The following is an 11568-nucleotide window of genomic DNA, read 5'->3' as shown; positions in this document are numbered from 1 at the left end:
CCCATAATTTGCCATTTTCCCATTTTCAGCGACGGAACCCGCTGTTGAATGGGTCGTCCCAACCCAAACTATTTAACCTGATTGTTACAGTCCTCCGTTGATGCCTATTTTGGCGCAACTACTCCGTTAGGCTGGGCCCATTCAATGGTGGGCCCTTATTCTGATGTTACAAAGGTAACCGAAGTGACAATTTATGAGGCTGCTGTGCCCTAGTCGCTATATTTAAGCCTTTTTGTCAATGGAAGATTCAAATGCCATAGGGACAGAATATAATACCTTTGGCCTTTATGTCAATCTTGATACAATTTATTGTCAATGTTGAGTTGCTGTGACATGAAAGACTCTATCTATCCACCCGGCAGCAAACGTCACTTCCGATTGCCCCTCCTGTGTCAGTCCCTTAGTCCCCTCTCAACTATTTTTTGCCACGTGGTGAAGACTCACTGACCAACACTTTGCCACGTGGAAAGAATTATGAGGATTTGGTTGTGTTGATAGAGTCACAAAAGACGCGGAGAGGCAGGAACCAGGAATTATGACATATTTCACCGTTTGTTTATTACAGACCTCCCAACTCCCAAGTGGTGTGGTCCTAGTCAAATTCATATTTATAGTCCCTTTTATTGGTCTATGGTCATTGGTCATCCTTAGACAACTGCGAGGAAACAGCCTGGATTCCTGAACATGCATGCCACATTGCTGCTCATGCTGAGTCTATAGATCAGACGGTTGTAGTAGCATTGGGCCAGCAACTGGTGGGTCCCGTACCGTCTTTATTGGGTGGGTGTACCGTGTACGGTATACACAATGTAACCATCGTCGTTGAAGATTCAAACGGCACAGAACGTAACGGATGGAAGAGCGTATCGTTTCGGGTTATTTTTGACGCGAAAGTCAGAAAGTGAGTATCGGGGCAATCCGTTTTGTGGTTTCCTCTTTCCTCTGTCGGAATATCTGAGGTGGAGGAAGGTGGGCCCGGCGGGAAGGTGTCTTTGACCGAACGGGGTTCCCGGTTTGGTCTCTTCCCGTATAACAGAGAGAAGGGGAGTAGAGGGAGAGAGGGTTTTGACTAGGTCCGGGCAGCGGGCAGCATCTCTCGGGCAGCTGAAACACTGCACGCCAGGTTCGCTTCACTTAAGATCACCAGAAAGACAACAAAAAGATAATCGGACCATTTTCAAAGTAGGAGAGAGTATGAGAGATATTGAAGATTTATAAGGGGAAAAAAGAGAAAAAGGTTTCGGAGCTGGAAATTTTTTCCTCAAGAAAGAGGTAGAAGAAAAGAAATGATCGGGAGTCTGCTGCAGGTCGTCTGTTTATTGTAATCCGTTTTGTTTTTCTGATGAGATCGGCTATCGATTTTGATTCGGATGACTCGTTCTTCGAAAGAAAATGGTGGACGTTTCGGTGGCTTCTCTTGTCCGAGCATGATGAGCTAGGGTTTGGCAAATTAGGGTTTTTCTGATGCGGTGTTTCACTGGAATTTGGGTGGATCTGCGAAGATTGATGAAGTAGCTGAGGAGTTCCAAAGTTTGGTCTAGAGAAATGAAAGTCATGGAGCGAGAGATGGTGACTTCGGTTCTGCTCTGGTTGATCCTGGTGTTTCATCCGTTGACCAGGATCTATGCTAATACGGAAGGTGTGTAGCTGCTTTTGACTCACCATTTCTGAGGTTTTGTAGGAATTAGATCTTTGTTTCTTACTCTTTGAGTTGTCGATTTGATAAATGGGTGTGCCTTTAGCTGCTTTGTTGATTGTTGATAGTGCACTGATTGCTCTGATCAAACAGAAAGGAAGCTCTGACATCTAATGTTTTCATTGATTTTTACTGGTGGACTAATTCAAAGGGGCACTAAAATTGGATAGATTTAGTACCGTGGTTGTTGCCATGCTTCGTTGAGCTGGTTTTGTTCCGAATTTCGTTCAAATCGACGATATTGACGGTTGGGAAGAACTTGCTTGACCGCGGATGTTGTTTTTGTACTGAAATAAACTCTAGAATTGTAACATAAAGATATTAGGATTCTCTGCATACTAGCGACACCGTGGAATCAAGATATTAGGATTCTGATGGGTCTCAGTAACATCATTGACTTCGGTTACTACTAGATGACATTAGTATTGGAGAATTCTTAGAGAGCAAGTATATGTTTCTACCTTTTGATGGATGTGCTAGTCTGGTCAAGAAAAATTGTTACCCAAAACTTGAGACTTGTCCCCCACCCCTCAAAATGAAAGTAAAAGAAAAAGTGTTTTGAGTGGTTTCTGCCTGATAGAGTGTGGATACCATTTGTGACAATTTAAGATTCTCAAATATTACTTGCTAACAATTGAGGATTACCAGTAATTAATGTTTGTTGCTTGCGTTTGTAACAGGTGATGCTTTGCATAGCCTACGGACAAATTTAGATGATCCTAATAATGTTCTGCAGAGTTGGGATCCCACACTCGTCAATCCATGTACATGGTTTCATGTTACATGCAACAATGATAACAGTGTTATAAGAGTGTAAGCTATTTGACAGCTTATCTTGTAGCTCAGGATTTGACAGCTGACACTGCTCTCTAGTTATTGCATATCTTATGTTATAGTAATTATGATTCCATTCAACTCTTTACAGTGATCTTGGAAATGCTGCATTATCTGGTCAACTTGTTCCGCAACTTGGTCAGCTTAAGAATTTACAATACTTGTAAGTCATGCATTTATGATAAAATTATGTGGAGTTATTTGTTGCTTATTTGTGCTTGTTATTGTATATTTCTTTCCTAAGAGCTTTTCTTTGATGCATCCAATGAACATAAAATATGTATGTTAATTTTATACAATTGTATCCATCACTCTGCTAGTTTCAGTTTTTGTTTTCTTTACGTCTAGAGGATTGTGTGTATATTCAACAAGGTTTTGAATTTTTGATAACTCTAATGTCTAATCTTCACTAGCGCTTAACCTAAATAATGATTTTGTTGAGACAAATAAAAAATAATGATTTGTTGAGTAGGGAATTGTCTAGTATTTAATGTTTTAGTAGGTGTTTAGCAACAGTGCTGGGAACACAGCACTGTTTTCTGAGAAAATGGTGGTGTATGTCTGAGTTGTAAGCACAGTCTTATTTTTTGTTTGGAAATGGTGCTGCCACATAGGCTGTTTTCTGGGAAAACAGCACTGGTTTTGCTTGGTACCAGTGCTGCAGAACCGTTTTCAGCATTGGTCTATATTATCCAACGTCCAAGATGATGCCACATCATTGCACCGCTAGCAGCAACGGGCTGTTTTCTGAGAAAACATTGAATTTGGTGTTTCTTGAGACCATACTTTCCCGATTTCCAAGGCATGGTCTGGAGCAACGTTTTTTTCTGGAAAAACGGTACCAAACAAGAGGCCATTTTCTGAAGCACTGTTTATTTTGATGTGGCACCTATGTGGTGCCATTTTCTGAGAAAACGGCATCGGTGTCAACTCTTCTTTCTGTTTATACATGCAACTTATTTCATATCTTCTTAAAATGAAGTTGAAACTACCCATGTTCAAGCCTCAAGGAGGAAAATGCTGTTTTTACTTTTTACATTTTATGTAGTGATGTAAGCAAAAATTAAAAAAAAAAGTTTTAGTATATAATCTATATAAATGTTCCTCATTAGATTTTTTTTATCCAAAACAGAGGAGTTAACATATTACAAATATTGATTTATAATTTAATTGGTTCTTCATTCTTTTTGTACTGGAGGGTGGTTTATCATCATGGTTTCTAATTAAGACAAACCAACCATCCATTAGCTTTATTGGAACTTATTGGATGGGTATACATACTTGCATACCCTCTTAGATGTTGGTTTCAATACTTTCTTTGCTCCTTGATCAATGTATCAAAGCCCTTAGTCTGGATTAATGAATTTGTATGCATTTAATTCCCTTAAATATGTGCATACACACAGATGGCACATTTAAGTATATGAACTCTAACTATTCAAATTCTTGGTTTGAAACAAGAAATATGTGGAATACCATGCTGCTAGTTGCAATATTTGCAATCAGGGGGCATCTGCAGGTACACCGTAAATGATGTGCTATATACTCTTTAGGCTGCCTGCATCGAATGTGGGATCTTTATTGTCATGCAGGAGTTTCCCTATATATGTAGGGTGATCTGTTCAAGAATTGATGGCTACATTATGCTTTTGAGTTTTGATTTAAGGTGTGGGTATTGGATACATATCCAGGAGTCAGATATGTCTGCCCCAAAATGGGACACTCGAATTAGACTAAGATGGGCTCACTGGCTTGTTTAAACTCACATAAGTTTCAAGCAAGCAAGTGATCTATTGTTTAATAATGTGGATATACTCCACTTTCAAAATCTAATTAAGGGAATGCCAGCAAGAAAACATGGAACAATGAACTTGCAACATGAAAATTAAAATGTAAAAATGTACTGAAAATTTGCAGTACAAAGGTTAAACATAGTTGTCAAGGCGACGTTCTCGCCTAATCTCCTAACAGTTTTCTACTTCCTACTACAAAATACTTTTTTATTCATTATTTTTTGAGATTATAATTATAAAATAGACATTACTAAAGTAAAATAATCATTTTGTGTGTTTATATACTAATCTTTTTATTATTTTCTTATTTATTAGGGTTTAATCAGCACAAACATTGCTAAATGCTGTATTGAACCCTCAAAGACTTGAAAACCTGAACCAATAAGGAAGAACTAAAACTTTTATCTAATCAGCACATTTTCCTCTTCCATATCTTCTTCTTCTTCTTCTACTACTACTACTACTACTACTACCAATACTGTTTATTATCTTCTTTTCCTATAACAAAAATAAGGGTTCAGCCCCTATATTTTTTGAATTTTATTTTCCTTCTTCCTTTTCTTCTCATGAATATGTTGATTTTCTGTACTTTAATATGAAATTTAGACTTTTCTTATGAAAATCATGAATAATTATTAAAGAAATATGGTTATGGTACCTAGGGAACTACCCTAGGATCTATGTTTTTAACATAAAAAAATCCATCGCCTAGGCGACAAGGCACCCCCCAATTGCCTAGCCTCGCCTTGGGGGCATACCCCATCCTAGCTGCCAAATCTTGTGACAGTATAAATTACTAATTTATGCTGGTTGAATCAGCAAATGCATGGGGGCATACCCCATCCATCAGATTTTAGAATCAGAAAATGTGGCCTTGTCCTTGTGCATGTTTTGCTGTGTTGTGGACCTGTTGTAGCTAATTTTGGATATAATGGTGGTAAGTTTTTTAAGCACCGCTTCAGAGATGATAAGGATCCACAACTTGACAGAGAATATAGTGCTAGGTACATTCTGTATAAACACTATTCTTTTTCATATAATTAATAAAAATTTCAGTTACTGGTACCAAAAAGAAATATAGTAGAATGGTGAAACAGGATTTTAATAACCAGCCTAAATTGTTGGGATAAGGCCTTGCTAGGCTGGTTTTGTAGCAGTAATTGTTTGAAGTACAGAAACTGATATAATTATGTTATACTATGTGGATAACTGGATAGTTTGCCTTTTTTAGCCAGAGGGTTTCATTGTATTGCTGCAAAACTTTTTGATGTTCAAATCATTGAAATCAATTTATGTATGACAGGGAACTTTACAGTAATAATATAAGTGGATCAATCCCAAGTGACCTTGGTAATTTGACAAATTTGGTGAGCTTGGATCTTTACTTGAACAATTTCAGTGGCTCCATTCCAGACTCATTGGGGAAGCTCACAAAGCTTCGTTTCCTGTAAGAATGATCATCCTTCAACTTATTCTTGTGAATGATTATTTCTAAAATTGTTTCTTTTTCTGCTTGTTCATTTCAGTTGGCATCCTTCGTTTTATAGGTTTCCTACTAGGCAGAAGGTAGTTCTTTGATTTTCACATATCAAATTACAAATCATTTTTGTTGTTGTGTAGAATTATTAATACTGAAGAGCAATGTTATTAAAAAAATTGTTACCAAGAGGGTTATTTTAGAATTATTACTTTTAGATTCAGAGAAGAGAATGCTTGTTTTAGGAGTTGGACAATTATTACATATTAAATTCAAAATTTAAAAATCCCCAGAATTTCTGTGATTTGTTGGGTGCTCCAGAGTTAAATTGTGACGGAAGATTAGTTAATAACATCAAGTATATTCGTCATTTTCATGGTCCCTTCTGTCAATTCATTACCATCAAAGTCAAATTTGGAAGACCGACTTCTGAGAGAAATTCAATATGGTTCCACAACAGATTTTACTGATAAACTGATGGTATTGTCTTCAATATCTCCTAGAAAATAGAAGGTTATCTCTCTAACATTTAGAAATTGTTTTTAATGAGATGAACAGAATGATGACAAACAGCTCTGTAAACAGTATAGAAAAGCATACATATTGCCGTAGTCAAGGTCATGCAATTTCAGGAATGCTCCCAGGGTAAAGAATTTGAAGGCAAAACAGATTAAACCGTTTGACATCATAAAAACATTTTATCGAAACCTGATGCTACAAAAACCATTGGGCTTTTTTCACCCTCCAATTCCAAGGCATTACTTCCACGGCCAATTTAGATATTGGCAAATCACTCTATTGACCCCAAAGACCCAAAAGTGATTAACACTAAGCTTCCATTAAGAGCTTTCAAGGAATGAAAAGATGGCATATATCTTCTTCCTTTTTCTTGCAAAGCATGCGTGTTTTTTGTATTGAGATATCAACGGCCAATAAAATGGTCCAGCAATAGGGTTTTGATTAAAATATCATTTCCAAGAAAAATAGAGAACTTAGAGCATGTCATGATTTTTTGCTGGTTGCAAGTCCTGGGTCTATCCCAGTGGTCAAACAGTCTTAAGTAATATGTCTCTGTGATTGTCTAATTATTTTCGTCTTTGTAATACATTGTAATAATTTGAAACTCAATATTGTGTTCTTTGGAATGTCTTTGCAAGGATAGCCGTCTTAACAATAACAGTTTGACGGGTCAGATTCCAATGTCCTTGACCAATGTCAGTGCACTACAAGTCCTGTATGTTCTTAACCAACCTCTTTTTCTTTCAATCTAAAGCTTGATCTTTCTTTCTTGTTTCTGGCATGTTCTTGTTCAGAAGGATATCTTGTTAATATTTTGCAATGTGAACTATCAGGGATCTTTCCAACAACGATCTGTCAGGACCTGTTCCAGACAATGGATCGTTTTCACTGTTCACTCCCATCAGGTTTGGGGCTGATATAATTTTGAGGTGTATCAATATTTTCTGATTGTGTTATATTGACTTCTATTTATTTCCTAATTTGCAGTTTTGCTAATAATAAAGGTCTCTGTGGCCCGGTTACTGGAAAACCTTGCCCAGGATCTCCTCCATTTTCACCACCACCTCCATTTGTTCCACCACCACCTGCCTCTTCTCCAGGTCTCTCTCTCTCTCTCTGGGGCACAACAGATTTTAGTCATCCAGTTTGAATGTGAGACCAAGTTCATTTGTTGAATTTTATTTCAGGAGGAAATAGTGCAACTGGGGCAATTGCTGGAGGAGTGGCTGCTGGTGCAGCTTTACTGTTTGCTGCCCCTGCCATTGGGTTTGCATGGTGGCGTAGACGGAAACCACAAGAACATTTCTTTGATGTTCCTGGTTAGTGATTTGACCATAAAAGTAAGTTGAACATATTTCTTGAACATACTATAAACTTGTTTACATCTTTTGCAGCTGAGGAGGATCCAGAAGTTCATCTGGGCCAGCTCAAAAGGTTTTCACTACGAGAACTGCAAGTTGCTACTGATGGCTTTAGCAACAAAAACATTCTTGGTAGAGGTGGATTTGGTAAGGTGTACAAGGGACGCCTTGCTGATGGTTCATTAGTTGCCGTGAAACGTCTAAAAGAAGAGCGCACACCAGGTGGGGAGCTACAGTTTCAGACAGAAGTAGAGATGATCAGTATGGCTGTTCATAGAAACCTCCTCCGGTTACGTGGTTTTTGCATGACACCAACTGAACGCTTACTTGTCTACCCCTATATGGCCAATGGAAGTGTTGCTTCATGCTTAAGAGGTTCCATGCTATTCCTTTTGCATGCTTCTTATTGATTTCTCCTTGATTTATTTTTGTGTTCCCTCCCTCCCTTTCTCTATAGTATGGTTTGGTTTGGTTATTTCGAATGGATGGTGAATTTGTACATTCATAATTGTTTATTGAATAATTGATGCATTTTTTGTAGAACGTCCACCATCAGACCCACCACTTGAATGGGCAACACGGAAGCGTATTGCTTTAGGGTCTGCAAGAGGGCTTTCATATTTGCATGATCATTGTGATCCCAAGATCATCCACCGTGATGTGAAAGCAGCAAATATATTATTAGATGAGGAGTTTGAGGCTGTTGTAGGAGATTTTGGTTTGGCTAAGCTTATGGACTACAAGGATACCCATGTTACAACTGCTGTCCGGGGCACAATTGGACACATAGCCCCCGAGTACCTTTCCACAGGGAAGTCATCAGAGAAGACTGATGTTTTTGGCTATGGAATTATGCTTCTAGAGCTCATCACTGGACAAAGGGCTTTTGACCTTGCTCGGCTTGCAAATGATGATGATGTCATGTTGCTAGATTGGGTATGTATTTACTGATTGCGACAAATTTATTGCTGCACATACGATTGTCATGCCAAATATATCATTTTGGAAAACTTATTTTAACCATTATATTAAATTGGCTATTAGGGTTCAGTTATACATACGATTCTCATGCCAAATATATCATTTTGGAAAACTTATTTTAACCATTATATTAAATTGGCTATTAGGGTTCAGTTATATTAGTTACACTCTGCTGATTAAATTCTGAAATCCTAATTTTACAGCTTCAAATGTAATTCACACTGGCGTATTTTGTTTTTGGTTGGTTTCTACTTTCTAGTAGCTTCCCTCTTTGTACAGTTCTCCTATTCTGTGCTGGATGGCTCGTAGGAATTGAAGGAGATTTGGTTTAACCATTTAAGACAATAGATATGCAGATGATAGACCCTTTATTATCAAGAATTAAAAGAAGAGGTCCATGTGGTATAAGCATTTTTTGAGCACTTAGGCCCGAGACTGGAAGTAAAATGTCTGCCCACACTGATGACCTTTTTTTTTCATTCGGTAATAACCAAGTATTGGTCATAATCAAGTTTTGTGAGAAAGAATTGTTCAACTTGAGTTCTCTTTTTGTATTCAATGGCATTGGGTTATGTGCATGTCTAGCATTTATGGTAAAATAGGTTTATTTTTATATATTGCAATCATCACTACTTCATTTCAGTGCTATTCCAAGTATGAGCTGGCTTACACATGTATTCGATCACAGAAAACATGTAGTCCAGTAGTTGGATAACGAAAGAATCATCTTTTCACTCCTTGATACATCTGTGCAAATTTTTTTTTTCAGGTAAAAGGACTTCTGAAAGAGAAGAAGTTGGACATGCTGGTTGATCCTGATCTGAAGAATAACTATATTGAAGGGGAAGTGGAGCAGCTGATCCAAGTAGCATTGCTTTGTACGCAAGGCTCCCCAATGGACCGGCCCAAGATGTCAGAGGTGGTGAGAATGCTTGAAGGCGATGGCTTGGCAGAGAGGTGGGAGGAGTGGCAGAAAGTGGAGGTGGTCCGCCAGGAGGTTGATTTTGCACCCCATCGGAACTCGGAATGGATAGTTGATTCCACGGAAAACCTTCATCCTGTCGAATTGTCTGGTCCAAGATGACCTTATCAGGACCAAAGTAAAGAAGAAGGAAATTATTTACCACTTTTTTTGATATTTTTTTTCTTCACCTTTCTTACCATCTTGTCAGTCTTTTGTAAGCGCATCCTGTATCCAAAAGTGAAATTCATCACGTCTGTGAATATGAATCTTTCCGGGGCCATTTGTATTATCATCTGCAGCCATTTCTCAATGATGATGTAATACTTGAAAGAGATGATCTGTTGCAGTTTGACCTTACTAGGTGCCGAAGGCAAACTCAGCCAAAGAACGCATCACTGTATGTCATGTTATGCAGTTCAAATGGTTTGTGTGCTTAACAGAACTGCCTCGTGGCAAAAGACTGTAAGATTACTAACGCATATCTGTCCGTCCCCAAAACATTCCAAGGATTTTAAGATGACTAACATTCGACCTGTTTTTGAATTTTTCTTTTCCTGTCTTTTTCTGGCCTGCAATAAAATGGATTCGCTGTGGTTTTAGCATGGCATTTCAGAGGATATGTCCACTAGCTAAGTTGGATTTCTAAACAAAATTTGGGGAGGGGTCGTTCCAGCATTTTAAGAATTTGAACAAAATTTTCCTCTGCAACCAATTGCCCCAAGGGATTCACCTTTACTTGGGATCGAAACATCCTGATTCCTTCAAGAAACAAATAACCTGCCTGTTGACACGTTAGCCAACTGAACCTAGCTCATTGGGTTACGTTAATCTAGTCATGTCTATGAGATAGTTGAGGCCATCAACTAATATCCATTTTTCGATTTTGGGCCCATGTGCCCCGGTTTGGCCTTACCACCTATTCTTGTCAAGGGTATCATTGTATCAATGTTTTTGTATGTAGGGTAGATTTAAAAAAAAAATGTAAATACATGCTTTTTAATATCTCCTGGCAAAAGAATCCTAATATTATAATGAGGGCATGGGTTGGTAGTCGGGTGGTTTGGAAACGAAGCCTAATTGGCTGTGTCAAAAAGGAAAAAGCCTACCTGAGCTGACCTCACTAGAAACCTTTTATTTTTCTTTTTTATATATAATATAATACAGTGTTGCCTTTTTATTGGGTAACAAAAAAAGAAGATGTAATTTCAATTTTCAAAGTTGATAACAAAAGTGGGGATATTTTCTCACATGATTCTCTAGGTGTATGTGTTGTATTAAACAAATGGTTGAACCATGGCAAAACCAAAGTAGCAGTCCCATGCGGATCAAAAGTTCTGAGGGGGAAGTGGGGACTTCAGTCCTCAAACTCAAAGGGGATCCGGATTTGCTTCTCAAAGAGTTGAAGTGGTAAATGTTTTTCAAAGAAGCAGAGAGCATTGTTAATACTTTGTCCGTACCTTCTGCAGTAAAATCTAGTAAACACCATCACCATTAGAGTTTTCTTCTATTCATTGATAGAGCTTTCATCTTCCCACAGTACAACCTGCAGTGAAATCTCTTGACTTCTTCAGCAGTCTCTGTTCATCTTTAGAATCTTGTTGCAGATGAAGCTAGGATTTTTGTACGTTTTGGGTAGGTATCTAGATAGTAATCTCCTCTTAGGTTAGCTTATTTTAGGCATCTCGCAACGCAACCCTTGCAGGAAAAGCTCATTTCAGCTTAGGTCCAGGACAACTACTGTCTCTCGGACATCTAGCCGACTGCTGACCTTCCTAAAGAGGTCTAGAAACAGAAACTAGGATATCTCTTACACAGCAAACGTTATTGGGGAAGGTGCTGGAGCTCTATCCATCAACCAACTGAGTGTCTGACTTCTCATGCATCAACATGATTAAATTAATTACTCCTAAAGTCTCCCAAAGTTTCAAATCAAACGTAACCAG

The 11568-nt window shown here is 38.2% G+C and overlaps 1 protein-coding gene across 2 annotated transcripts; it reads left to right on the top strand.

The window, feature by feature from the left end:
- Positions 1 to 1024: 1024 nt before the first annotated feature.
- LOC104589304 (LRR receptor kinase BAK1) lies at positions 1025 to 9957 on the top strand. Of its 2 annotated transcripts, XM_019196313.2 has the most exons (12): positions 1204 to 1639; positions 2377 to 2509; positions 2622 to 2693; positions 5627 to 5770; positions 5850 to 5889; positions 6958 to 7034; positions 7153 to 7224; positions 7307 to 7419; positions 7507 to 7638; positions 7714 to 8055; positions 8222 to 8616; positions 9431 to 9957. In XM_019196313.2, exons 1-12 carry the CDS (start codon positions 1546 to 1548, stop codon positions 9743 to 9745), a joined length of 1929 nt encoding a protein of 642 aa, XP_019051858.1. In that variant the 5' UTR covers positions 1204 to 1545; the 3' UTR covers positions 9746 to 9957. The 2 variants fall into 2 exon arrangements, with proteins under 2 accessions (XP_010245869.1, XP_019051858.1); XM_010247567.2 differs by lacking the exon at positions 5850 to 5889 and having other exon boundaries at positions 1025 to 1639; positions 6963 to 7034.
- The last annotated feature ends 1611 nt before the right edge of the window (positions 9958 to 11568 follow it).

This window comes from Nelumbo nucifera, chromosome 1 (assembly GCF_055504915.1).
Source record: "Nelumbo nucifera cultivar China Antique chromosome 1, China Antique-T2T, whole genome shotgun sequence".
NCBI classification, from domain to species: domain Eukaryota; kingdom Viridiplantae; phylum Streptophyta; class Magnoliopsida; order Proteales; family Nelumbonaceae; genus Nelumbo; species Nelumbo nucifera.
This window is presented reverse-complemented; position numbering and strand designations above follow the sequence as displayed.

Coding starts and splice junctions, on each gene's coding strand:
- LOC104589304 (XM_019196313.2), top strand. CDS start 1,546: ATGAAAGTCATGGAGCGAGAGATGGTGACTTCGGTTCTGCTCTGGTTG. Junction 7,225..7,306: donor TCACTGTTCACTCCCATCAG/GTTTGGGGCTGA, acceptor CCTAATTTGCAG/TTTTGCTAATAATAAAGGTC. Junction 8,056..8,221: donor TGTTGCTTCATGCTTAAGAG/GTTCCATGCTAT, acceptor CATTTTTTGTAG/AACGTCCACCATCAGACCCA.